The following is a 24,461-nucleotide window of genomic DNA, read 5'->3' on the forward strand; positions in this document are numbered from 1 at the left end:
AACGACTTCTCCAACCTTATACTTTTCTCCAGAGTGCCGTGGTTCATTGTTTATTAATGTGTTTCAGCGGCATTTACCGACCGCTGCAGTGCTGGCTGCTCTTCCACGGGAGTTTATTCTCCCGTTAGCTCCGGGTTAGCTCACACGGCTCTAAAGTATTCACTGTCTGACTGTCACACAAGCAGCTGATACATATCCCCAGTTCCCCTTAAGTGAATGTGTGTCAGTCTGAATTGACGCTGTTTGGCATCACAACGCTGTTATGAAAGTTTCTCTGGTATAACATGGGTGATGTTAGCATAGCAACCGAAGCTAAACTGACTACTTGCTAAGCCGTTTTCTACAGGCACATTTTACCGGCGTATTTTTCATTATGTTTCTACTTGTGATAGTCGGACATGACAACCTGTGCAGCCCATGTATTGATTCCATCCGATAGCTGCTATAATAACAAACAAAACGTCTGCCTGCTCTCTACAATGATCAATAACAGCGAACGGATGGTCAAAGTAAGGTACAAATAAACAGAATCACACGAAGCCTGGTTAGTGTTGCCTGACTTTATAAAGTGTGTTTTTTTTTTTATAAGTGTGTGGTTGCCTTCTAGTCACTTTGCTCAGCGCTACTGCTTGTAGGCAGGCATGACGAGACTCTTCAGTCGACCCATGTTCAGGGGAGGTGGGTTTAGTTTCCTGCACGCCTCGACGTAAGAGAGACGTAAGCGACGCCGCGTCATAGCTCCGAAGCTCTTGCCTCTAGACCGACAATTTTTTGGAGCTGGAAGTGAACCGCATTCCGGAGCTATGACGCGGCGCCGCTGCGGTGTGAACAGGAAAAACCGGCGCTGGCGAGCCGGAGCTGGAAAAGCGCCGGTGTGAAAGGGGCATTACAGCGCCCATCGTACAGGGCAAATGGAAAATGTAAGCGGGGTGAAAAGAGTGTTATCTTTACTTAATTATGAATGTTGTTACATCAAGGCTGAAAATTCGTTTTTTTTGTATTATATTTGTATTTAATCTTGTGAAAGTGCAGATCCCCTGTCCTCCGCCAGGGGGTGCTGCAGCATCCTCAGCACCCCTACTTCCCACGGCCTGGTTGTGCTCTGTCCGGGGTTCAATCAAGTTTTCTCCTTCAAAAGTTATTCAGGGTGAAGGGCTGCCTACATCCATTGGGCTGCATGGGCTCTTCTGGGCTGTATAAACTGAGCTTGTCCTCGTGTAAATGTTAAACCGCATGATGAATCTCGATGGGAGTATATAAAAAGGTTTTTGACATAACTTAAATACATATACATTTTTTAAATAACCTTAAAATCAGACGTATAATACACAATACAATATTTTAAAAACACTATTTTGACAAAATAGCTGATGGCAGTTTAATATTTTCAATGTTTTTTGTTTGTTGTGTAAGATGTTACTTAACAATGCGAAACATGGTTGTGTAAATGATGCGTCAAGTTAGACCTGAATCAGCCCGGATATGTAGTTCCGGTCAGGTGACCTTCAAAATAAGAGTAGACTTGACACTGGGAGAAAGGGGGAAATAATATGTATTCTATAAAAACGGTCTACCAAAACAAGAAGAACATGTTATTGTTTCAAGGTTTCCCTTTATCTATAACTGCCTTCCTTTTAAAAGTGTGATGCTTTAAGGGACAAAGGTAAGCTATTACAACTACTCTCAGACCTAAAGATGTGTTGCAATGAGTATGTTTATATGTTAATTATTAACAATAATATTATAGTTTCTCATTCTTACGACAGTTGATGTGATGGGAATCGGCCTCAGTGGTTTTATTCTGTAAATGGTTACCTAGCTGAAAACCATGCGCTTCACCCATGATGGGTTTATTTTGGAGGTTCCGACGAGAAGGATCATTTGGTTTTACGCGCTAGTCAGTGCTCCCTCCGCTCAGAGGAACGCAGAGAAGATGGCGGCGCTACGAGTCGTGGTGCTATCGGGGAGTGGGAGAGCCCTCCTCAACACATCGAAATCTGTCAAGACCCCCGTGGTAGGTCGATACTTTAGTGCTGGGTCCATTTCTAAAGGCAGGGTGCTATTAGAACAGTTTAACAGTTATTAATGGGTGTCCTGACACCGGGCTAATGTTAGCCTGGATCTGTCAGTGGGGTGAGACAAGGTCACTCGTGTTCCCACAGATTTCTTAGGATGTCGGCATAGCTCTTGTATTAGCTTGTCTGATATGTGTTCGCTCTCTAAACGTAGATATCAACATGGCATCAATACCTCTGAAAACAAACGCCACATAGCCTATACAGGAAACCTGGTAGCTATCGCTTACTGGAGCAGGCTAGCCGGTTAGCTCTTCAAGTCGTGTCAACCACCCGGCAAACGTCCAGGTTCAGTAAAATAAAACGAAAAACGTAGTTAACACTGCATCAATACTTTAATCCAATCCAGAGTGTTTTATCATAGTGTTTGTAATCGTTGTTAGTCTTTCGCAAGTCATGTTGTGTTCATTTTAAGTCAAAGCTATCATCGGCTAAAGTAGTTAGCTCATCGGCTTGCTAACTAGTTAGCATTTCAAGGACTGAAAGGACTTCCTGTGAGAAAGCTGTCTTTAGCCGTTTATTGCTGTACCCTTCATCGGACGGCTAAATGTCATCTGTGAGAGTGTCCTGTGATAAGTTTGAGCTTTCTATTTTTAATCAGTGGAGGTAAATATATGAAAGTTAAATGTCCTTGTGTCATTTACTCAGTAATATCAGTTGTGACCTGCTGGAGTACAAACAGAAACTGATCAGTTTACCCTGTGTGTGAGCTGGTCAAGGTTGTTTATATTATTTCATAATAACTCTAAAGAATGACTGGATAAAAGCCATCTTAGTGTGCTATTCTTTAGTGATTACTTTTGGTCTGCTCCTTATTTTATAGGGCTGCAATTCCATTTTACTTTATTGAATGATTAATCAGCGGTTTATTATTCGGATTACTTGTTGACAAGGCTACCACAATTTCCGAAGGCAAGATTTGACACGTTTGCCTTTTTTATGTAGCAGCAACACATGTAAGACGGTATGGCTCGGGAAATGTCTTGGACACCTGTTTGGGGATAATTTTTCTGTCAATTGATGTACATTTAATTGAATGATCATTTCAGCTCTTGGTTGATAGAATGGCATTTTATCCATATATGCTGGTAAGCAGCTACTCATCTATTGTATACATTGAAACAATATTATCTTTACATTGTTCATGTATTTCCGTCAGTGCAAACTAGTGGTAAAAAACAGACAGGAAAGGATGTAGCACAGTTTCTAGGGGGTGGGGGTGGGAGTGTGTGTGTGTGGGTGTGTGTGTGTGGGTGTGGGTGTGGTAGTGAAGGACAGTTTCATAAGGACAATCACTGAGGAAGGGCACTGTTATAACAAACAGGCTTTCAGTGAAGATGTGTCTGGAGGTGAACTCATAGTATCATTTGAGAATATTGCTCTGCTATTTTGAACATTGCTTTTAAAGTCTTTATATTTACCAAAGTTTCGTCGGTGGACTGAATATCATAGGCAACTATTTGGATAATCTTTTGATCTTTTAAGTAATTTATAAAGCAAAGATGTTGAAATGCACCCGTTTCTGCTGCTTTTCTTTGTTCCGTCACAATAATCTGAAATTGTTGGGTTTTTAGACTAACTATAGGATTTTGAAATAGGCTTTAATTTATAAAACGTATATTTTAAAGACAAATCATTTTATTTTTAACAAAAAATACAGATTTTGGAGTAGGAAGGTAATCAAAGTCTACAACATTATGGCTTCTGATCTATTAACAATTAGTTTGTTATTATTATAGTTTAGAAAATAGCAAATAAAATGAGCATCAGAGACAACTGAAGTGTTTATATGATATGTTCAACCCTAGTTTCAAACCAGAAAAAAACAGCAAATACATTTGGGTTGCGAGAACCAGTAATTTCTAGGAATTTCTGAAATCAGAAGTCCTTTAGTTGTCCCACAGATGGGAATGTTGCACTTTTTGATACAATTTAATCTGAAAATATTTATATTTCTACATGTTGTTGTGAAAACGCTATTGCCGAAACTAGTTGGACACATTCGGTAGCATGGCATATCACCCAATACTACTGTACGCAAATGGATGCTTTTCAGGAACAAACATATATCTTGCTTTTCTCATCCCTCTCGTCCACAGGCCAACATGTCCTTCGCCAGCCTGCCTCGGAGCAGGAAGGTTGCCCTGAGCACATTAGGCGTGGTCACTGCCGGAGGGGCGGGGCTCGCTCTCATGCTGCATCAGTCCGTCAAAGCCTCCGACCTGGAGCTCCACCCCCCTAATTACCCATGGAGCCACGCTGGACCTCTGTCCTCTTTGGACCACGCCAGGTGTGATACACAAACACACACACACACAGTAAAACACATTCTCCTGTCTCACTTTGTGTTGTTGTGCACCCCAAAGTTCCCGTTAGAATATTTTTTTGCCGGTCAACATGTCCGTTAAAGTTGAAATCTTCTGCACAAAATGAGAAAAGTGCCGATCAAAGGTCTTCTTTGTTATTTATTGAGCTTTAAAACAAATTGATATGATTCGATATTAAACAAACTAATTATAGTAGATTAACTACATTATTCAAAAGTGTACAGTAATTTACAAAAACGCGGGAATAATAAACGGAGCGCTCTCTCCTTCTCCTGACAGCCCGTCAGTATCATGCAGCTCGCGGATCCAGTAATGAGTGACCCGACAGTAAAACTAAACATATCTATAACTAGTTTAGGTAGTCTGAGAGGTAATTCAAATAGCTACGTGTGATGTTCTAACCTGAAGTGTGTTTTGCTCTGCTCGCCGCTGCAGGGGATCATCCAGAGCTGCGTGTCGACTCGTCAGCAGCAGCTGATCTCTCTCCCGTCAGATTAGACTTTACTCGCGTTTATCTCCATATCGATCAGTTCTAGCTAATTCATTTGTTATGATGACAGTGACTTTGCATCCTCTCTGGTCGGTGAATGGAAACAGCTTGAGGTCGACACTCACATTTCCGGGCAGAAACACTCACTGTCGCTGCTTATTAAAAGACACCTAAACAATAAGCGTCGCTATGCAACCGGGTGAGGCCACAAAGTATAGCGCAGCATTATGCATTTGTTTACATGCCCACCGGAACCCCGAGGCATTACCAACAGATCAACGCACAATCAACCCATACAGCATACAGTACATCTCTTTCTCCACATTAAGTGTTAGACATTAGAATTGACTATTCTTGTCTGTCACATACTCTTTTGTCTGTCACATAAGTGGCGCAACTGATGCGGTATTGCGCTAAGGGAAAATTATTTTGACCGGAGAGATTTAGATTTGCCGGTCTTCAGCATATTTTACCGGTCATAGTCCGGTAATTACCGGCTAACGGGAACTCTGGTGCACCCCTGTTTTAATGTCTGTTGTGTTCTGGCTAGGGATGCACCAATGTAAATAATGTGACATTCGCAGATAACAGCAGCCGATTTAACGTTTTACTGATTCAAGTACTGTTGCAGAGTTCCCGTAAATGTTTTGGGGAAATCGCTTTTAGGAAAAAACCTTTTATCTGGTTTAAAGGAAACCTATCATGCTATATTTAAATGATATATTGTAGGGCCATACCTATATAAGGTATATTTATACGTTTCTGTTTTCAAAATACCAAACAGATCATGCATTTTAGCCATGCCTCATTTCGCTCTATGTGCTGTTTGCTGTCTACGGGTCTGATTCTGCTGACCACGCCCCCCTGCAGGAGAGGTGAGACTGCTCTGATCAGCTGCTGGGCTGTCAGAAGAGGGGGAGAAAAAGAGATCTCCGTCCTCCGTGTTTTATTATATAGAGTCGTTATTCATTTGTTTTAAAGCTCAATAAATAACAAAGAAGACCTTTGACCGGCACTTTTCTAATTTTGTCCGGAGGATTTAAACTTTAACGGACATCTTGACCGGCGAAACAAACTGAAACTGAAACTCTGCCGCACGGTCCCCTCGTTCCTTGGAAGAGGCGGAGAGGTGGGTGTTTGTCATCTGCTGGTGGACTAACCGGAGAGAATTACAGTGCTTGCCTCGACGGGGAGGGATTGCATTGAATTAAAGCAGCGGGAGCAAACGCTTGCCTCGGGGAGGGAGAAAGAAAGCCACAGCGGAGAATAAACAGATGGGTAACCATGGTAACTATGGGCGGGAAGTCTTCTTCGCTGCTTTTGTGGCAGACTACAGCGCCACTTACAGGCCTGGCATATGTACTACAGCGTCTCCAGCGCTTCCGAACGGCAATGGCCGTGGCTGTCTCCTCCTGATTGGTGGAGTTGGCCCAATAGCCGTAGCGCCACCGTCCTGACGTCAGGACAGTGTTCAAATCTGGATCAGTTTGTATCAGATCCGTTGCAGCCCCTTTTTTAGAGATTTGGGTATGGAGGAAAATAGAGAGGGTTGTGTTTTCTGACACTTGGTGAGTTCCCTGGAACACCGGGGACACATATTCATGTATAAAAGACGTACAAAAGTGCATTTTGCATGATAGGTCCCCTTTTAAGTGTGAAAACTGAGCGCACTGTCTCTGTTCATCTTTGTTTTTCATTCCCTTATACATTGCTTAATCTGCTTGTTCTGTATATTTATTATTTTCACATTTCATTTGATAAAAGGCGAATTAATTCTATTAAATATGGTTTGTTATCCCAAACATGACAGGTTATAATAGATTATGACTGACAATAAGGAAACCCAATACCATCAGATTCAGAATTCCTTTATTACTTTAAAAAGTATAATGTTCAAAAGTAAGTCAACTACATTGTTATACTAAACATTGGTATTGTCTGAGAAATTTCGAACTTGGTCATCCCTAGTTTCGCTCCCCGTGGTGCTTTGTAGAGGATGACCTCTATTCTCTTCCCCCCCGCAGCGTGCGCCGTGGTTACCAGGTCTATAAGCAGGTGTGCTCAGCCTGCCACAGTATGGAGTACCTGGCCTTCAGAAATCTGGTGGGAGTGTCGCACACAGAGGCTGAGGTCAAGACCATCGCTGAGGAGGTGAGGCTGTGTGTGAGAGAGGGGTTGAACCATGTGGAAAATGTTTTGTGGTTTAGGTTGCATACTTTAAGATGTATGGTGTGTGTGAGGTTTCATCATTTGTTAGGTTTCATACTTTAAGAGGTATGGTGTGTTTGGTTTCATACTTTAAGAGGTATGGTGTGTTTGATTTCATACTTTAAGATGTATGGTGTGTTTGATTTCATACTTTAAGATGTATGGTGTGTTTGATTTCATACTTTAAGATGTATGGTGTGTTGTGTTCAGGCTGAGGTGGTGGATGGTCCTGATGATAGCGGAGAGATGTTCACCCGCCCCGGAAAGCTGTCTGACTACTTCCCAAAACCGTACAACAACCCCGAGGCTGCCCGCGCCGCCAACAACGGAGCGCTGCCCCCCGACCTCAGCTACATCATCAATGCCAGGTAACTAACAACTTTTAGTCTGAGAGCGCTCACACCTGATCTCCACATGCACCAGGTGTTCACGTGTAGTGTTCCCGCAGACACGGAGGAGAGGACTACGTGTTCAGCTTGCTGACGGGATACTGTGAGCCTCCAGCAGGAGTGGCGGTGAGGGACGGGCTCTACTACAACCCCTACTTCGTCGGCCAGTCCATCGGCATGGCCCCCCCAATCTACAATGAGGTGCTGGAGTTTGAGGATGGTGAGTTGAGATGTAAAGTGTGTAGTGATTGTGAGGTCAGGCTGCTCAATCAACTAATCCTAGTTAAATTAAATAGTGATCTGTGTAGAAACACAACATGATGGCACTGAAAGAGTTGCAACATTTCAACATTGAGAAAGTACGCCATGTGGAGATGACATCAGTAAAAAGTTAAATAAAGGAAGATAACAAAAGGGTATTATACAAATACCAACAGTAGAAGTAAAATAAATGAGTCAGAACTACAATTAAAATATAACCTAGATAATATTTAGCTTTTTTTGTAAAAAACGAATTGAATTTTAGATGACTGCATTTAAGGTGACAGCAAATTAGCAATGCTAATGTTTGCAGCCGTGGCAACTTGCAATAGTTATTATATTAAACAAGTTATCTATTGTTATGCTAAATGCAACAACAATTGCAAATGAACTGTGCTTTTAATGTCACTGAATCGTTTCAATCAGCAAGATGGGAATAAGAGAAAACCTGGATGTTTTTTTTTCAATACATCACAATCAATTGCTATTGGTCTGGAAAAATTGATTTTTCAAACTATTTTTGCCTATGCATGGAGATTGAACTACTTCATATCCATGCATCGTTTCCAGGCTTGTGCATTGAACTTTGCTGCAGTTAAAATATTTGTGCTGATGGTTGATGTGTGTTTTTTGCCATAGGAACACCTGCCTCCATGAGTCAGGTTGCTAAGGACGTGTGTACGTTCCTGAAGTGGGCCGGAGAGCCAGCGCACGACCAACGCAAACGCATGGGGCTGAAGGTAATATACACAACTACACACTCTTTAGAAGCTGTGCTCACAAAATGGATATGGTGTTACTATAGACCTGCACTTAATTACCTAAAATTAACTTTTCCATATTTTCCGTTCACTAATATTTGCAGAAGTAAAGATATAGCTTGGCTTTTATTGGTTGTTTCTTGGCACATGACAGGTGGAACGCGAGCTGCTGTGTTACAGAAGTTGAACTATTGCACGTGTTTCCATCGAACACAATAAAAAAAAAAGCGCGCAAAAAATACTCATGTGTTTGCCCCCAACGTTGTCTTTGCTATCATCAAACCAAACCTGCATCAGAAACGTGTTTAATCAAAGTTTTCACTGCATACAGACTCAATAAATCAAGTTCAAACAGGATGTAAACGTGGTTTTAGTCGTGGGATTAATCTTTCTGCTCCCTTCCCCCCCCCCCCCAGCTGCTGATGGGCGCCAGCATCGTGGTCCCTCTGCTTTACTACATGAAAAGACACAGGTGGTCTGTGCTGAAGAGCAGGAAGATCGCCTACAGGCCTCCCAAGTAAACGGAAACAAACGCACCCTACCTGGGCCCTAAACATACCAGAGCGGGCTGCGTTCAATGACCCCACAACGCTCACATCACGATAATCATGTGGACAAACAACAACTGACACGCGTGCCTTTCTAAGAGGAGGTACAGAAATAAGAGTGTGCATATATATATATATACATATACAATGTTTATTCCCACGGAAGAATGCCTGTTTTTAGTTGTTGGCGTGGTAGTATGTACTGTGAGAGTTGTGGTGTCCTTGAACGCACCCTCCACACAATGCTTGTTTGTTTGACCTGCATTGAGTCGTTACTGGAGGCAGTTCACGGTCATGTCATCACGTATCAGACACTTTGTCACAATTAACTTATTAGTTGATTGACTGTCCATCTTTGTAAGATACTCAATAATCACACAAGCGCTGAGAAATGGTTGCTGTTAAAGTTTGTAACATCCCGGGAGCATAAATCCATCCCCCCGTCCTCTCCACAGCCACAGTGGATGCAGTGCAACCTCCCAACCTCTGTTTTACTGTACAAAATAAATTATCTTAAAGGAAACGTTAGTGTGGCTGTTTTTTGTTCCTATGCTTTTGTCATGTAAAAATGAAAGAACGATGAGTAAACAATCCCTGTTATACACAACAGTCCTGCCGCAAGTCCTATCTCACAAAGCTTATAATGGTGAATTATAGTTGTATAATTGTTACTGCTGTCCAGCTTCTTAAAGCCCAATATAGGAGTTTCATAAACCCAGAATACAGTGTAAAACATATTCGTAATGTATTCATTACCATGGTTGGAATTGAAATAAAATATGAAAGTGAAAGAAAGTGGTTGCTCACACTCCTTCTGTCCACTCATTAATTCAAATGAATGCCAATTAGTATGATTGTATGAAAATATTTTTGATAAATACAACTTTATGCAACATGTGAATAACTTGTTAGGGCCGCATATCCGTCACTAGGACTTTGCACATTCAAAAATGTGAAAGAATCTTAAGAAACCGTAAATCAGTAAACACTGAAACTTAATTTGATTATTTTACAGTAATAAGCGTGTTCATATTTGGCCTTTTGGTACCATAGTATCGAAGGTTCAAATCATAAAAGCACCTTATAAGTACCTTCTGAATAAGCACTTCCATGATCCGGTTTGTCAGTCACAATCGGTTGTTCACGAATGTTCGGTTCACGTTAAATGTTACGGCCGCAAGGTATTGTGGGACAGCATTATCTCCTTCTTGGGTAAAGCGTGGGTTGCGGTCGAATTGTCAATTTAGCTTAAGAATCTTCTGTGACTACCCGATTTGCATGTCTGCCCGATTTGCACTGCGCAAGCGCGAGTTGGTCCGCCATATTGGACCAATAACACCAGCTACGTACAGCAACCCAAGTAGGACATTTGACAGAGCGCCATTTCGCACAGAAGAAAAAAAACCCGACCACATTAATCTGAATGAGAGAGATTAGTTATTATTATTACAAAATAATTTCACGATTATTTGAGAATAAATCCTTTTAGTGGGTTAAGTACATTCTTAGAATAAGTGAGAAATGGATATTTTACTTCTGTTTGACAGCCTTCACACTGGAAAAATAAACTGTAAATGTATGCAATCATTTATGGCATTCATGATTAATATCTCATTCTTAACTGTGAATTGTTTTAATTTATTTATCATTAGAAATGTATTAGTCTGGACAAACTTTTTCTGTTGAGATTCCTGGAAAAGGGAAATTACTTTTCATAAAAAAAAGTTGATTCAAGAACAAAACTCTATTAGATCAGTACGGTCGTCAAATGTCCTGTTTGGAAGTAGCTGTCCAATATGGCAGACCAACTCACGCTTACGCAGTGCAAATCGGGCAGACATGCAAATCGGGTAATCACACCTTCCTATCGGACTGAAATGACCCGGAAGTACTTCAGTGGCAGCCATGATAAGAGCTGTTCGAATAGAGTGGTGCAGTGACGAGTCCTAAAACCCGGAAGTGAGTTAGCATTTTACCATTACTGTTTCCCTCGTCTCAGAGTCAATGGGATTTCTCCATAGGATTTTGGAAAATAGCTGGAAATAAGATCTGTGGTTGACACAAATTTAAGAGACGGATCACGTTTTGTTCTACGACATTAAATACATCAGCACTCAGCTGGTGATTTTTGAAGAGTTTACATGTCTGAAAAACGATGGTTGTTAACAAGTGGCTGAATAGGACTACAGAAGTTGTCGAGGACGTTGTACGTCATTACACCGAACACGTAAACACTCCCGCTAAGTTTGTTTGCCCTGTTCTGCTTGAAAGCAAGTACCTGCGCTCTCGCAAACTGTTAAAACAAACGCTTCAACTTGTACAATTTAGAATCTGTATTTTTGAATATCGATCTTAAAGGTGGGGTAGGTAAGTTTGAGAAACCGGCTCGAGATACACTTTTTGTTATATTCCATGGAATGCTCTTAACATCCCGATAGCAATGAATATCTTAAGTGCTTTGACACAAATTCCATAAAAAAATGTCATCTGTGGAAGCCGTAGTACTGTAAAAAGCACGACCAATCATTTTAGCCGACCCGGCTAAAATAACTGGATGGCCTACCTGCCTGTCAGCCTTCCATCTGTGCACAAACTTATCTCGTGCCCTCATTGGTCATGTGCGCGTTCGTGTGTGTTGGAGGAGGGGCTCTGTAAGGAAGTAGCAGATTTCTTCCGGCTGTGTATTTTCAAATTCTAGCGCACTCGAGCCGGTTTCTCCAAAATGACCTACCCCACCTTTAAGTTTGGCGTGACGTTGAAGTCGTTCGACCCTGCTGTACCCGGCTGTAGTTCGTTTATAGCATAACGTTTGCTTCTGGTGATTAGATTTATGATTAGAAAAGTAGGGTAGACATGTGGATATTATCCGGCTGAACAAAATGTGCATTTATCTAACAGGTTCGTTTTCCACAGACCTTATTTCGAGCTATTTTCCCAAATCCTATGGAGAAATCCCATAGCTTTTTTGTCGAGGGAACCAATGCCCATCTTACTTCCAGGTAAATACGTCATCCCTGCACCAGTCTAGATGATAGGAAAGGAGGTTTGAAACTTCCTTTATAACCTCCTTTAGTTTAGGAAACACTGGACCTTCCTTTACGAAAGGAAAGGAGAAAATGCTGTCCCACAATACCTTGCGGCCTCAACATTTACCGTGACTCAACATTCGTCCGTTAACGGAACCAACCGATTATGATCGAGAAATGATATCATGAAAGTTACGGTGCTTATTAAGCAAAAAATTCTGCCCCTTCCTTCAGACTTCCTTACACAGCCCCTCCTCCAACACACATAAACGCGCACATGACCAATGAGGGCATGAGATAAGTTTGTGCACAGATGGAAGGCTGACAGGCAGGTAGGCCATCCAGCTAAATAATTGGTCGTGCTTTTTACAGCGCCACGGCTTCCACAGATGAAATGTTATGTATTTATTGTCAAAGCATTTAATGTATTCATTGCTATTGGGATGTTAAGAGCATTCCATGGAATATAACAAAAAGTGTTTCTGAAGTGAATTACCTACCCCACCTTTAAGCCTGCGGGGGCAAAATGCAACATCTTGCAAGAAACAGCGTCTGAGGGCTTCTTAACATTTAACAAACGATGAATGTGTCATATCCACTTAACGGGAAGAAACTCGGCTAACTGACAATATGAACCATTTTTAGCCAAACAAAACACAAGTCTAACGCCGAGCCTCTGAATTAGCCCTGAGCGAAAAAATGCTAACGCACTTAGCACAGAACTCACGATAGAAACACTCCACCACTTATCAGATCTGCACAAACATGACATCAGCTAGCAAACTGAGATTCCAGAAATATAATTATCATCACTGAGCGACCAGAACTCACACAACGTAGCTTTACGGAGCAAACACGCGAATAGTCTTACCTTTGCTGTTGTTCTGATCAAAAGTTGTGTTCAATGGCATCAAAACGATAAAAACGCTGCTGAAAGTTAATCCAATGTGTCTGTGTCACTTTGAAATGATTACTGATAATCCATCTTCATATTTACTAGTTTGAGCCTAGGTTTCAGTTTTCAGTTTTCAGAGCGTAACATAGCTTTCGACTGCGTCACTCTCATTCCTCAATGGTAACGTGTTTTTTATGTGGAAATTCCCCTTCGATTCTATTGGCTCTAACGGTTAAAAAGAGGTGTCAATCACCGAAATCGACCAATGGGTTCCAGAGAAATGGCAAATCCACCCAAATGACCACAATGGTGTTTTTTGTGCTAAATCTCTCTAAAAAGGTCAAATGTCACTTGTTTTGCATCAATCTTGATACAGGGTACTTATTATATGTTATAGTTTGGATTCCTAAAGCTTTTAGTCTACTATCCCATCATTCAAGGGGGGTTTTCACTATAAGTAATGTTTTTCTTTTGGACTCTTTCCCACTGCTGTAGGTTATAGAGGGGGTATACAGGGGTCAGGCTGTGCTTCGTCCTCTAGTACAAGCCTGGCTCAATCAGCCGTTTCTTTAAGTTTGGACCTAAGGCAAAGGGCTGGGGCCCCAGGAAGGATGCGTCCTGATATGACCCTACACACATTCCAAAATCCAGAAGACCTGCAGAAGGTTATTTGGATAGGATGTCACATGACAGCGTTCAGATCTTACGTTTTTTTTTTCCGAATAGAAACGGTTGATGAATAGCAACCTCTGGCAGCAATGACAGCTACAAAGCGTTGCCAAACTTAAAACTAGTCAAGACTTTTATAGACAGTAACGTTCATGCCTGTCTTCATAACTGAGCTAATACTGGATTCACATGTATTCCTGCCAGTCTTTGGCCCAGTACAAACAGTCTCTCCCTGCCGCCATCTAGTGGGCAAAACAAATCCCTGCACTGTGTTCCAAGAAATGAATGTATTAGTAAAATGGGACCCGTTTTAGTAATACATAATTGTTTTTATTTAAAATTGAAATGTGAAGCCAAAACTTAGAAAGTCAACATTTCATTTCCCAGTCAGTGTTTTTTATGTATTTCCACTGAGTGGCAGTGTGCTACAAAAAACGTTAAAGAGATCTCCATCCGTAGCCTGCGAGAAAAGAATGGTTAAATCTCTTCACCACACTCAGTCATATAAGCTGGAGCTACTTCTGTCCCAAATATGAACTATCAGAGGCAAAGCTTTAATAATCACCCTGCTGTGTACGTGTACAATACGTGTTTTACTATTGCTCTGATTTTGTGCGCTAAAAGTAGAATTTGTAATTTTCTCAAATTGATGACTGTTCCAGCCATTCTTCATTTATAGAATAAAGAGATAGTAAATAAATTGCCTAACACATGATTTATCACAATATTATATGACTCACAACTGTTTTTAAATGTTCATTTGATGCATGCTAAAGTCAAAATATAACTCTGAAACAGACACTTATTTTACTCCTTATGACACATGGCCATACCTTAATGGCTGGACACACTCAAGCTGTCATCTCCAACCATTTGGTTAATTTAATTAAACAAAAATAATTAAAGGAAAGAATAAAATCTAAATAGAGTGAGTGAAAGATTACAGATGATTTTTTAAACAATATCTTTATTTGGTTTCTAAGCAAAAACTAGAAAACATTGACAAACCTAATTTCTGACCAACACTGATGGTGACAAAAATAACATGTACATATTTAGAGAATAAGAGAAGAACAAAACGGAAGGGAGGCAGACTTTACAAAATATTCTGTGCAGTACTTTAGATGTATTTACATGTTAGGCTGTTTGAACACAATGGGGAGAAGTAGTGAGCAGCATGTTGTCTGTCCCTCTGTTTAATAAACTAATACTGTACACACTGTATACAACATGCTCCATACAAAAGAGTCCAATACGCTTTGTGACTTTGGGTTGGTGTGAACCATAACACATGCATGCATATATTAAACACTGTGATACAAATATATCCTACTGTTCATCTGTCTCCATGATCATATTGGCAGTCCTTTAAAGGTCCCATGTCATGCTTTTCCGGTTATTAACCGTCCCCTTGTGTGTTATGTAGCTTTTTATGCATGTAAACGGTCTGCAGAGTCACAAACCCTCAAAGTACACCCTGTAGTGAGTAAAACTCTAACACAGAAAAGACCAGTCTATGCTGCCCCAGAACGCCTCGTTGGAGATTTCTCTTTTTCCATTGTTTTCTTCCTGGGTACAGTGACGTGTCCATGCCCAAATGGACCAATCCGTGGAGCCGTTACGTTACGTTCGCGGAGCCGTTACATTAAGTCCGTGGATTGGTCCAAATTGACCAATCCGCGGACTTCCTCACACACACACACACTCAATCTTTTCTCAGCTGCAGCTCCGCCGATTTCTCCTCCCTGAGACGGCGGGACGCGGCGAGGCTGTGAGTCTGTGTGTGAGCACACACACAGACTCACAGCCAGGCTGCGGGTGTGTGTGTGTGTTCGGGCTGGTTTCACTGTGTCTCGCTGTCTCGCAGAGGGCCACTGGGCTCATAGGGAGGGGGGGGGCAGGAGCTCCAACAAGCCGTTTAGGACAGAGAGTGAATACCTGGTGAATACACATACTATACAGAGATGCTGTATGAGAAACCAATGAGAGTTTGGAGAATTGCACAATATAAATCTATTTTAGTATACCTCAACAATGGAAATATGATCAGTAGAAATGGCCATGACATGGGATCTTTAAGCATCCTGCACTAACCACAGAAACAGAACTCTCCTCTGTAGTCTGAAGTCATTTTTGGATATGAATAGAAATACAGAACATCATTGGCAGCATATTAGCCAAATAAGCATGCAAGTAACATAGATTTCATGTTTTGTCATATAAAAATAGAGTCCTCCATCACCCATTCCTGTTAGGATAATGACAGAAATAAGGCCACATATCCGTTTCCTTTCTGACACAATATGCTAAATATCCTGACAAATCCTGCTGACTATGTTTGTAATTATTAGCTTTAGAGACCTCCAAAACTTTCATTTGTTTGTAATTCTGCCTATCCAAGTACCACAGGTCAGATATAAAGGTTGTTTGTGTATGTGAGGAACAGAGAGCCTGTTAAAGCCAAATGATGTTGGGGTTCTGCTGAAACACTGGTTCATTTTTGCTTTAATCCTTATTTAACACAATAAAAGGCTAATACAAAATTAAACCAATTTGTCAGCATTCACTTACTACAGTAGCTGAAGAGAAAAGGCAGCCATGTATCAAACTGAAGTGTCCCTACAGTAGTCAGGCTGAGCGCTACATACTCTCTGAGCTCTCATCACTCTTTCTGTCGGTGTCTTCCCTGCAGTACAAAATGAAAGGTGATACTTTCACACATTCTCTGCTACATATCTGACCTGTGAAATGTGCATTAACCCACTTTAAACAGGTACATGCTCCAGACAGCTTCAGAAGCAGAGGCATTGTTCACCACCGGCGCGGCAATAGTCTGTGCCTCACTAAATGGTAGATGTTACGCTGGCTGGAGGGAAGGGGGGCTGGCAGTGCACGGTATGTTCCGGTCTGTTCTCCATCCCCACACCATTTCATGGCAACATTTTCATGCCCTGCGCGTCCAAGTGGGATTATTTTCGATGTTCTGGCGCTCAGTCTCTAAAAGTTGACCTCGAAATGCAGGACATTCTCCATCCCTTTACATATTAAAACATTTCTTAGCATAGATAAATATGCAGCATGTTCATGAAGCAGTGAAAAGAAGCGGTCAGATACAGGACAGGATTAAACCCAACTGCTCCTCTGTTTCAGACCCTCTGTTTTACTGTTACTGTCTTTCAAATGCCCTGAGAATAAACTAATGAGGAGAGGACCCCCGCCCACTGCTGTCTTTCTTCACAACTGATGAGCTCAACTGGTAGCCCCCCTCAGGATTCATCTCACAACGGACCCTCTCTCCCTGTGAGCAGGAACTGAAGACTGACATCTGCAGGAGGAGTTGTGATAACAAAAAGCTCTGCAGTGCTTTTTTTTCGAACATTAGAAATGTATTTGATGACTGAGGATCAAACTACATTTGAATCCTTTGATATAAATGCAGTTTGTGTGTTTCACCTGCGTTCTGATAGGTGCTGACAAAGTCAGAACCTCAAATGGTAAACTGATCAGAAGAGCATTTGCTATGAGTCCAGTTGGAGGAATCCTCCCCACCAACACTTTTGGTAGTTGTTCTCTTCCAATTATGATCTTCAAAATCCTGAAACATTTCCTGTCCACACACACCACCACACACACACACACACACACACACACACACACACACACACACACACACACACACACACACACACACACACACACACACACACACACACACACACACCACACACACACACACACACACACACACACACACACACACACACACACACACACACCACATCCTGTGAATCTGCTGGCTCTCAGGCGTGCGCTTTGCTCTGCCTGGGGGCGGGGGTGCTGGTGGACATGGAGGGTGGGTCTGAGGCGGCGGGCAGGGGGGGGCGGGGCTCCAGCCCCCGGCTCTTCATGAAGGACAGCAGCTGCTCGGGGATCTCTGCCAGGACGTCTTTAGCCAGCCGGGCCATGCTCAGGACCGAGTTCCCCGAGCGGTCCATGTAGTCCCGGAAAGGGACAAACTGGAGAGAAGGGACACTGGTTGATTGACAGGTGACCATTTTAGAATGAAATTAAACAAAAAGCTGGGTAAAAATATAGGAAAAATAATATGATATGAATGTTATACTAAAGATGATATGGGGTCATGTTTGCAGAGGATATGGAGTCACATTCAGATTGATATTGGGGAGGAAGGGAAATATAAATATTAATACATTATTCTTTTTCAAACACCAGCCTGTAAAGAAAGTTAAATTAAGATAATATTTATACAAACACAAGAAGTTAAAGTAAGTTTGTAATAAAAAGATGAAATAAAACAAATCTATTTTAAAGAAAAATAAGAAGTTTGAGTCAAATGTTCAATAAAAGATACACTTAAATATAATAAAATCAAAACATTTATATAAACATTAGAGGATAAAGTAAACATTTGTATATTGTCCTACAATATATAACGTGTATATTACAAATTATAAAACGGACAAGTCAAATCAAGCAATCTGATTGGTTCTTAGCCGTGGTATACTGAGCGTATACCACGGGTAGAATTGTAGTTACTTTTCACAACAAGTCAGTATCCCTCCGCGTCTGAGAAAAGCTGTATACAGTTGGGCTGAAAAGCAAACTGCCTGCAGTTTGCTTTTCAAACTGGGACAAGAAAACAGCGGAGAAGTAACGGGGCAGAAACCCTCCTTTTTACGCAGCGGTCCAGACATAGACATCAAACCTGCAAAACATATTCAGTGTGCAGTTCCTTTGGCATTAGGGCAGGGATATCTAGATACTTTCCAAGGTTTGACATAATGAATTGTGCTACTTTTAAAGCAAGCAACGATGTTTTCAAATCTGTAATCAAAAAGGTCAGCAAAAACATTTAAGATTAACTTCGACCTCCGGGGGGGGGGTCTTACTATGGAGGAGTGGATTGAGGAGTGCCTATCTCCAGAACAGAGCTTCGCGTCGGGCCGAACCACGTCCCTTAGCTGTGATATAATGAGCATATACCACGGCCTGTCGTGAGCTATTGCTTAAATATACAGTGTATCAGCTATTAGGACATTAATGATGAATTGTACATATTAGAGGGTTTGGCTGCTGATGCCTGAGAAAGGATGAGAGCAGTTTGCTGGAAAGACTGACTGACTGAATGATTTACATTTCTTAAATGTGTGTATTTCACCAACAATATTTATTATTTTATTCTACTTTTTGAACAAAAAATACAAAAAAAGAATACAAATATTTAGCTTTAAACTCAAAGTGTCTTTTTGTGTGACCATGAGCAGGGTCGGATCAGAGGCTTCTTTATGCAGCTGTGCTAACATCTGTAATAAAGGCCTGTCTTAGGTCAGGGTGCATGTGGACTCACCTGGACGATGTCTCTCTCAGCGGAGCGCCCCCTGGAGGACACTCTCACCTCGTCTCCATCCAGCTCCTCCATCGCTGCAGACAACACAGAGCATTTCACAGTATTCATGTCATACTTGTGTTATTCAGTATTCTATATATTCTTAGTAGTAAATACAAATTTAATTTATAAAGAACCTGTTAATGTGTATTGTCTGTGAAGTAAATCAGCCACTGTTCACCAAGTCAACTCCAATTATGGATTATGAGACTATAATATTAAACTGTGCTATCATATTCTCTCTCTGTTTAGACAGTGGAGCCCCGACCTGCTAAACGTTATATTACCGTAATTTATTAAAAGTTAAACTTTCAGTTTTGATAGCCAAAGTAGAGTGTTGTTACTCAATTAATTAATTAATTATTACATTTGCAAGTCATATACACTCCACCAAACACCCTGCATTTGCTTTACTGAACAAATTACACATATATATGTATATGTATTGTAGGAGCCATGAAACGTGTATAGTAATGCGTTTTGTTTTAATATAAGATATGTGTTTGATCACTATTGATTGGTTAGCTTGGGTCACATGGATATGGGCGGCACTCATTATAATCCTGTTCACCTGCGTGAGGTGTGTGTGGAAGAGAGGGTGACACAGGGGCCGTTTCTCAATGTCGAGGAGGCTTGCTTGGTAGCCCATGTATGCTGGGCATTTAAACAGTCCTTCGGCGCCACTCGATGACGTAGTATGCTTGAAATAGTGGCTCTGGAGCAGCTTTACTCGACATTGAGAAACGGCCAGGGTCGTTGTACTTTTTGTTGACCGCAAGTTTAATGATTGCTTTGATTACTATAACAATGTATATGTCCAAGGAAAATAAGTTGATCAACCCAAATTTCATTAAACTACATTATTTTTCAACAGAGTTTTTGATCTCAGCAAGTAATTTTTGTAGCGTGTCACACAATATCAAACAGGCCCGGCCTCAGCCTCTCAGCGACTTTGTTTGTTTCCTGCTGTCGCTATATGTATATTATAAGTACCAAAGTGTCACACATACAAAACTGAAATATATTTTAAAAGCATTTAAAAGTCTGATTGAATATTGCAATATTCATATACAGATCACTCAATCCTGATGTTAAACAGAAGGATTAAACTACTACTTATTACTATATTGTAAAGTAATGACTTTGTATTAATAACAAATCACAAGCAAGATGTGATTGATTGATTCTAGCTCTGTCCATTCATTTGGTATTTTCTTGTATTACTCTTTTAGCCCGTGTGTGAGCAGCATGCAGATCTCCTGTCAGTACACAGAGCCCTCCATTGTTTTAATCTGGACTACTTTCCCTTCCTGGTGTAAACACAGTTAATTACGTCTCAGAGGAGAGCCTTGGCCACAACAAACACATGATTTATTGATGAATTTATTTCCTCTTTACGAATCCTCTGAACAATAAGTGAAGTAACTCTCCACTGCTTTTAGACTGACACTACGTTTTCTTTGTTGGCATGCACACGCTGACTTCAGAGCCAATGCTTTTGTCTTATCTCGGGTGAGTTGCCAAAGGAGTAAACTTATAAAAATTCCATGCATCCCTTTAGGAAGGAGTAGAGAATAGAAATGATCTGCATTATTAACATTTGTCTTCAGGAACAAGGATCGTGCATTCAAATACATCAATCTAAAAAAGAGAAGAGATGCCATCTCCAGTCCTTATTATTATTATTATTATTATTATCTGTATTATTATTATCTTGTTATAATAATACAAGATAATAATCTGGTGGAACAAGCCATTTTGTGTGCGTGCGCGAGCGCGCGAGAGAGAGCGCACCGGTACCGGAGATCGTTGTTGTTAGCTTCTGGTGCTAGCGAGCTACGCTAACGGATATAAGGAGCTTTTTCAACAACAAAGTGGAGGAGAGTCCTCTCCTGTCAGACTGAGAGGCTCAGTGAGCTAAAGGACTCTCTGAGTGTTTAGATACTTAACTTTAGTCTAAGTTATCTCAGTGGGTCTCAAACGTTTTGGTCACGATTAATGTAAACAATTATTTCTGAGGCACACCTTCATATGATCATTATAGATATAAAAAAAACAAGAGAATAAATGAAAAACAGGTATGAAATACTATGACAGTAAAACAAGAATAAAGTTGTTGTGTTGAGAGATGTATCCATAGATCTCTTCATGTTGCTCTCAAAGTGCACCAGATTGATGCTTTTAACTTCAATATTTAAAAAAAAATCTTCCCGGGGGAGCATGCCCCCAGACCCCCCTAGAGGATGTTAGGTCCACACACCACCTATAAAAATAGCACTTTACCGCTGCTTACACCTATATGCCGTGAGCTGATTATCGAGCCTTCATTGTAACAGTCGTGGGTGTACTGTGTGCGTGTGGGGAGTGTTGCAGTAGAAAATTCCACTGTAGCGCCCGGTACATTAATGGGAAACCCTAAATGTTTGAGCACCCTCTATGCAACCCTACCCCACAGCACCCCCAAAAGAAATCTCTGGCGCCGCCACTGAGCCTGCAACCCCGTTTTGAAGAAATGTGCAGTGCAAAACAGGCTCATTGCAGCCACTAATGCTGTGATAAGACACACTTTTTTTTCTTTGAATTTTTTGGAAACTTATTGTTCTAGCAAAGGGATTGCACAATTGTATTATGTATTAATTTTTTTGAGCACACAGATTTATGGAGCATTGTTTTATTATCACTGTTCTAGCAAAGTGATTTTTTTTAAAGGAATGCTCACGTTCATATTGATGTATTTTAATAAATGTTAACTTGGCCCATTACGTGACTATTTGTGTTGGGGGGCCCGACTTTTGTAGAAGGTGTATCAACGAAATGACAGTGCATACATTGTTTGAGACATATTTCGAACTCAGACTTAATTTTAAGGACATTTCGGCCAGGGGTGTGTGGTTAAAACGTAGCAGCCTGCGGTCACTCCAGGAGGCAGCGGGACGTTTAACTCAGCAGCCTCTGCAGCACCAGCGCGCAAAGAGCTGTGCCTTTTACGCACCGCCTACACTGTGTTTACCTTCATTAGAACAGCTAAAGAGCGACCGCAGGCTGCTTACGTTTTAACCACACACACACACACACACAACACACACACACACACACACACAACACTGCCCGATTACTCCCCCTTGTATTAGTTTTATGAAGGAGATGTCCGGTCACTAGTGTGCATGATGTGAGTCTGTTTGTGGCTTTGCCTCAGCTCCGCTCTGTGTTGTGTGTTTCAGTTTTGGGTGTAACGGAGTTACAGTAATGTGTTACTTTTTGCTGTAATGAAGTAATGACGCATTACTAATGACATTTGGGTAATATATTACCCGTTACAATTCTCAGTAACGCAGTTACAACACATTTTAACCCGAAATTAATTTACAAACATCGCAAGACATTCCGACACCAGAGAAAAATTGTGCGGGTAGATTAGTAAGCCTGGTGTTTACCCTTCAGGCTCATCAAGATCCCTCCGCTTCGCGTCGGGTTCCCTGATCCAGATGTGTATCTCTGGCGTTAAACTGTGGAATTCTTTATGATTTTAAGGGCTGTATGAACATATTTAGGTTTAAGAAAAATGTATAAAGAAAGAATAAATAGACAGTATATGAAGACGTCAGGTAACCTGTTTCGCTGATGGTAGATTGTTGTGATTTTGGTGGGGTGGTGTCCGGTGCCTTGCTCAAGGGCACCACGGCAGGGCCCAGGAGGTGAACTGGGACCTCTCCAAGTGCCAGTCCACACTCCATATTTCAGGTCTGTTCGGGGAATTGAACCGGCGACTCTACAGCTCACAGTCCAAGCCCCTACTGACTGAGCCACTGCTGGATGATTTAATAACTCAATTAAAAAAAACAAAATAAATTAAAACATAAAAGTTAAGAGTTAAGCCTCAACAAAATGTCTCTGATGAGCGGAGGGAACACAGTGGCAGCTGCTGATAGCCTGCTCCGTTCCTCAGAGACCCCCAGAGACCCTCAGAGACCCTCAGAGACCCTCAGAGAACCTCAGAGACACCAAGAGACCCTCAGAGACCCCAAGAGAATCTCAGAGCAGACCACAGACAGGGGGCTGGTCCCTGTGCAGTGCAGCAGGAGACACTCACCAGCTCATTAGAGCCTATGTAGGCCACAGGAAGGAAGGAGATGTTACCGAGTTCTGCATCTCTCTATTTATAGTTTTTAACAACAAAATGAAGCAAAATGAGCAAGTGACAAACAATCTGTGGCAGTCCCAAGAGAGACCCTTCTCTTATTTGTGTTTAAAGAGAAAGAAGAGGAAATGATGCTGATGGGAGACTGCTGAGACTCTGCATGGACTCAGACAGGCAGATGGTGGTCTGGGCAGCAGGGGGAAACAGGAAGAGGAGGGCAACAGAGGAAGAGAAAGGAACGGAGGAAGATAGGTGAAAATATGAGAAGAAAGGCAATAGGAGGAGGAGGAGAGAAAAGAGGGGAAAAGAGGAACAGAAATCACTTGACATGCTTACGTAAGAGAGGAAGAGAAATAGATTGAGACAGAAGGTGTATCAACGTGGGACTAAAGGAGGGTAAACCTGGCATGTGTGTGGGGGGGGGGCACAGAGACACAGAGCTCCTGATGATCCACACACACACACACACACACACACACACACACACACACACACACACACACACACACACACACACACACACACACACACACACACACACACACACACACACACACACACACACACACACACACACACACACACACACACACACCGCACTGTTCAGTCCATGTTTGCAGAGGATATGGAGTCACATTCAGATTGATATTGATGAAGAAGGGAAATATAAATACATTATTATTTTTTAAACACCAGCCTGTGAGCGTCAGATTGACAGTTTGGTTTCATCCACATCAGCACATTGTTTTGCCCATGTGTTTCCAAGACCAACAAGACCATTACAATTCAGAAAATTCTCAATTTAAAGTAAAACAATACGATTTTTTTTTTTTAAAAAAACTAACATGAAGAATAAGACAAAAATGTGACGTTTTTGAACGATATTTGAAATAATACATCTGGACCAATCTGTTCACTGTGCCATCTAGATTTAGCGTATTAGAAAGCTCACATTTGCTTATTAGCCATAAACACAGAGTACAGTGGGAACACTGTCAGATATGCAGGTAATAAAGACAAACAATATATATTTGTATCTTATTATGGTATATGATCAAAAGTTACTCCAATTCAAAAAGAGGGGAACATAACCATCCGAACCGAGTTTAATGGCAAACCAAACACACTCTTTCACTAGCATACATTTTAGAAGTTATTTTAGTTACCTACAAAGTACATGCTCTGACTCTGAGATTTGCTTTATCTCTTCACGTCCCACTGGCCCTGTGAGATCCTCAGGCGGGGGTGCAGGGGTCTCTTGGTGGAA

The 24,461-nt window shown here is 41.4% G+C and overlaps 2 protein-coding genes across 2 annotated transcripts in view; one reads left to right on the forward strand and one right to left on the reverse strand.

The window, feature by feature from the left end:
• The first annotated feature begins 1,855 nt into the window (after positions 1-1,855).
• On the forward strand, positions 1,856-9,587 carry LOC117493631 (cytochrome c1, heme protein, mitochondrial). The gene is made up of 7 exons (XM_034144286.1): positions 1,856-2,014; positions 4,175-4,365; positions 6,917-7,043; positions 7,311-7,468; positions 7,549-7,709; positions 8,390-8,490; positions 8,928-9,587. The coding sequence occupies exons 1-7, from the start codon at positions 1,934-1,936 to the stop codon at positions 9,030-9,032; spliced, it is 924 nt and encodes a 307-aa protein (XP_034000177.1). The 5' UTR covers positions 1,856-1,933; the 3' UTR covers positions 9,033-9,587.
• Positions 9,588-17,449: 7,862 nt separating this feature from the next.
• LOC117493323 (copine-9-like) overlaps positions 17,450-24,461 on the reverse strand; it is a gene marked incomplete at its 5' end in the record, with an annotated part of 37,120 nt that continues 30,108 nt past the window's right edge. Inside the window, 2 exon segments of the mRNA XM_034143833.1 lie at positions 17,450-17,665; positions 19,018-19,091. Coding sequence (XP_033999724.1) covers positions 17,450-17,665; positions 19,018-19,091 — 290 coding nt within the window.

This window comes from Trematomus bernacchii, unplaced genomic scaffold (genome assembly GCF_902827165.1).
Source record: "Trematomus bernacchii unplaced genomic scaffold, fTreBer1.1, whole genome shotgun sequence".
Lineage (NCBI taxonomy): Eukaryota > Metazoa > Chordata > Actinopteri > Perciformes > Nototheniidae > Trematomus > Trematomus bernacchii.

Bases quoted from the DNA above. Each gene is read 5' to 3' on its own strand.
- LOC117493631 (XM_034144286.1), top strand. From the start codon at position 1,934: ATGGCGGCGCTACGAGTCGTGGTGCTATCGGGGAGTGGGAGAGCCCTC. The intron at 4,366-6,916 runs GTGTGATACACA...TCCCCCCCGCAG, and splicing joins TCCTCTTTGGACCACGCCAG to CGTGCGCCGTGGTTACCAGG. The intron at 8,491-8,927 runs GTAATATACACA...CCCCCCCCCCAG, and splicing joins GCAAACGCATGGGGCTGAAG to CTGCTGATGGGCGCCAGCAT.